Source organism: Crocuta crocuta, unplaced genomic scaffold (assembly GCF_008692635.1).
Source record: "Crocuta crocuta isolate KB4526 unplaced genomic scaffold, BGI_CrCroc_1.0 scaffold675, whole genome shotgun sequence".
Lineage (NCBI taxonomy): Eukaryota > Metazoa > Chordata > Mammalia > Carnivora > Hyaenidae > Crocuta > Crocuta crocuta.
This window is the reverse complement of record NW_027528796.1, coordinates 1,334,581-1,336,225: the sequence shown is the minus strand read 5'-3', so window position 1 is coordinate 1,336,225 and position 1,645 is coordinate 1,334,581. Positions and strand designations below refer to the sequence as shown.

Below are 1,645 nucleotides of genomic sequence, written 5' to 3'. Positions count from 1 at the left end.
TGCCGCTGCCCCAGCTTTCAGGGCCGGGGGCACACGGCTCACTGAGCTCTACTTCCCGAGAAGGATGACAGAGGGACCACGGCCGCTGGGAACGCAGAAGTGGGATGGAAGCAGGGCCCCCACACAGCAAGCGTCACAGCCACAGGCCTGATGCCGACAGCAGGCGGGCCGGCCTCACGCTCACACTGGCACCCATGACCTTGCCTCACCTGCGATGAACTGCTCGTACTCAAGGACGGGGATGTTTCTATTCAGACTTGGAAGATCAAAGAAGTCCGACCACGGAATCCGGACCTGGTGGATGTCGGGGCTCTGCCAGTGATAGAGGCGGCCCCACGGGGGCAGCACCAGCACCCACTCCTCAGTCTTCAGCAGCGTCTTCAGCAGGGAGGCGACGCGGATGTAGACGTCCCTGCGGAGGTTGAAGCCCTCAGGGGGGTTGACATCATACAGAAGATACCTAGAAGACGGGGCAGGAGCGAGGTTCTTCAGTGCTGAGGCTTCTGGACAGGAAGCCCAGAGGCGACCCCAGGGCCTACGGCGCAGGATCTGGGCACCCTGAGGAGCTGGAAGCTCACTGCAGCTGCCACCCATTTCTGTACAACCCGTTCCTTCCAGAGCCCACAAGCAGTGCAGCGCACATCTCAGGTCCCTCTAACGACCAGCAATAACTCACCGTGAGACCAGCAGAGTCGCAGGGGTGCTCACACGACTTGCTCTACCGGCCCCTCTACACTCTGCACAGCTACTGAAGCCCCCGCAGGACTGCTGTTATGTGGGTTACGTCTACCCATAATGCGTGTGTTAAGTTATGAACTTAAAATGCAAATATTTAATCACTTAAAATAACATAATAAGCTATTACATGACACATTACTATTTTTAAATAAAAAAGAAGTATACTTTTCTAAGTAAAAAGAATTAGTGAGAAGAATGGCAATGCTTGCAATTTTTGTAACTCTTTTTGGTCTGGCACTTGCTGGATTTTCATAGCCGCTTCTGCATTCAACCTGTCGCGCTCTCCCAGGTCAGGTGGCCTCGAGGAATCCCCACCGCAGACTCCGGAGAGAACGTGGAAAACACCCTGACGTTCCCACGAAAACGGCTCTGACGCCAGGCCTCCTGTCCCTTGTCGACACTGGCTTTTGCACAACTGCCCTGACTACCGCTGCAGCTGCGTCCCAGTCCCAGCCTGAGCCCCAGATCGCCCCAAGACCACCAGCAGAGGAGGGGACCCTTTACCACGTCTGCTTCCCCCAAACCCTCGGCAACTGCTGGACGGCGCAGACACTTAGCTTTTTATCCCTGAGACTTATCTAGGGGACGTCCACCAACTGGGTGGAGCCTGGAAGATTCCGTGCAGATAAACAAGGCCGAGCTGTCAGGAACGTCTGACTCGGGCGCTCCTCCAACCCACGGCAAGGACCCGCTCCATCTAACAGGGGCCCCCGGGCCTGCCCCTTCAGGCCCACCCCCAGCCAGCCCTTCCCGGGGCTCCGGAGGCCCGGCAGCCCGGGGCGACCCTGGCTCGCACGCAGGCTGAAAACCCGGGGAGGGTCAAAGGGTAACGGGGTGAGGGGGTGAGGGCGCTGGGGGCTCCGCCCCGGCCCCCGGCCCGCAGCCTCCTGCCCCCGGCCGGGTCCCC

The 1,645-nt window shown here is 59.1% G+C and overlaps 1 protein-coding gene across 1 annotated transcript in view; it reads right to left on the bottom strand.

Moving 5' to 3' along the window:
* Positions 1 to 1,505, bottom strand: part of POFUT2 (protein O-fucosyltransferase 2) — an 8,549-nt gene extending 7,044 nt beyond the window's left edge. The window contains exon 1 of the mRNA XM_077755358.1: positions 210 to 1,505. Coding sequence (XP_077611484.1) covers positions 210 to 594 — 385 coding nt within the window. The 5' untranslated portion in view covers positions 595 to 1,505. The remainder of the gene's footprint in view (positions 1 to 209) is intronic.
* Between the last annotated feature and the right edge of the window lie 140 nt (positions 1,506 to 1,645).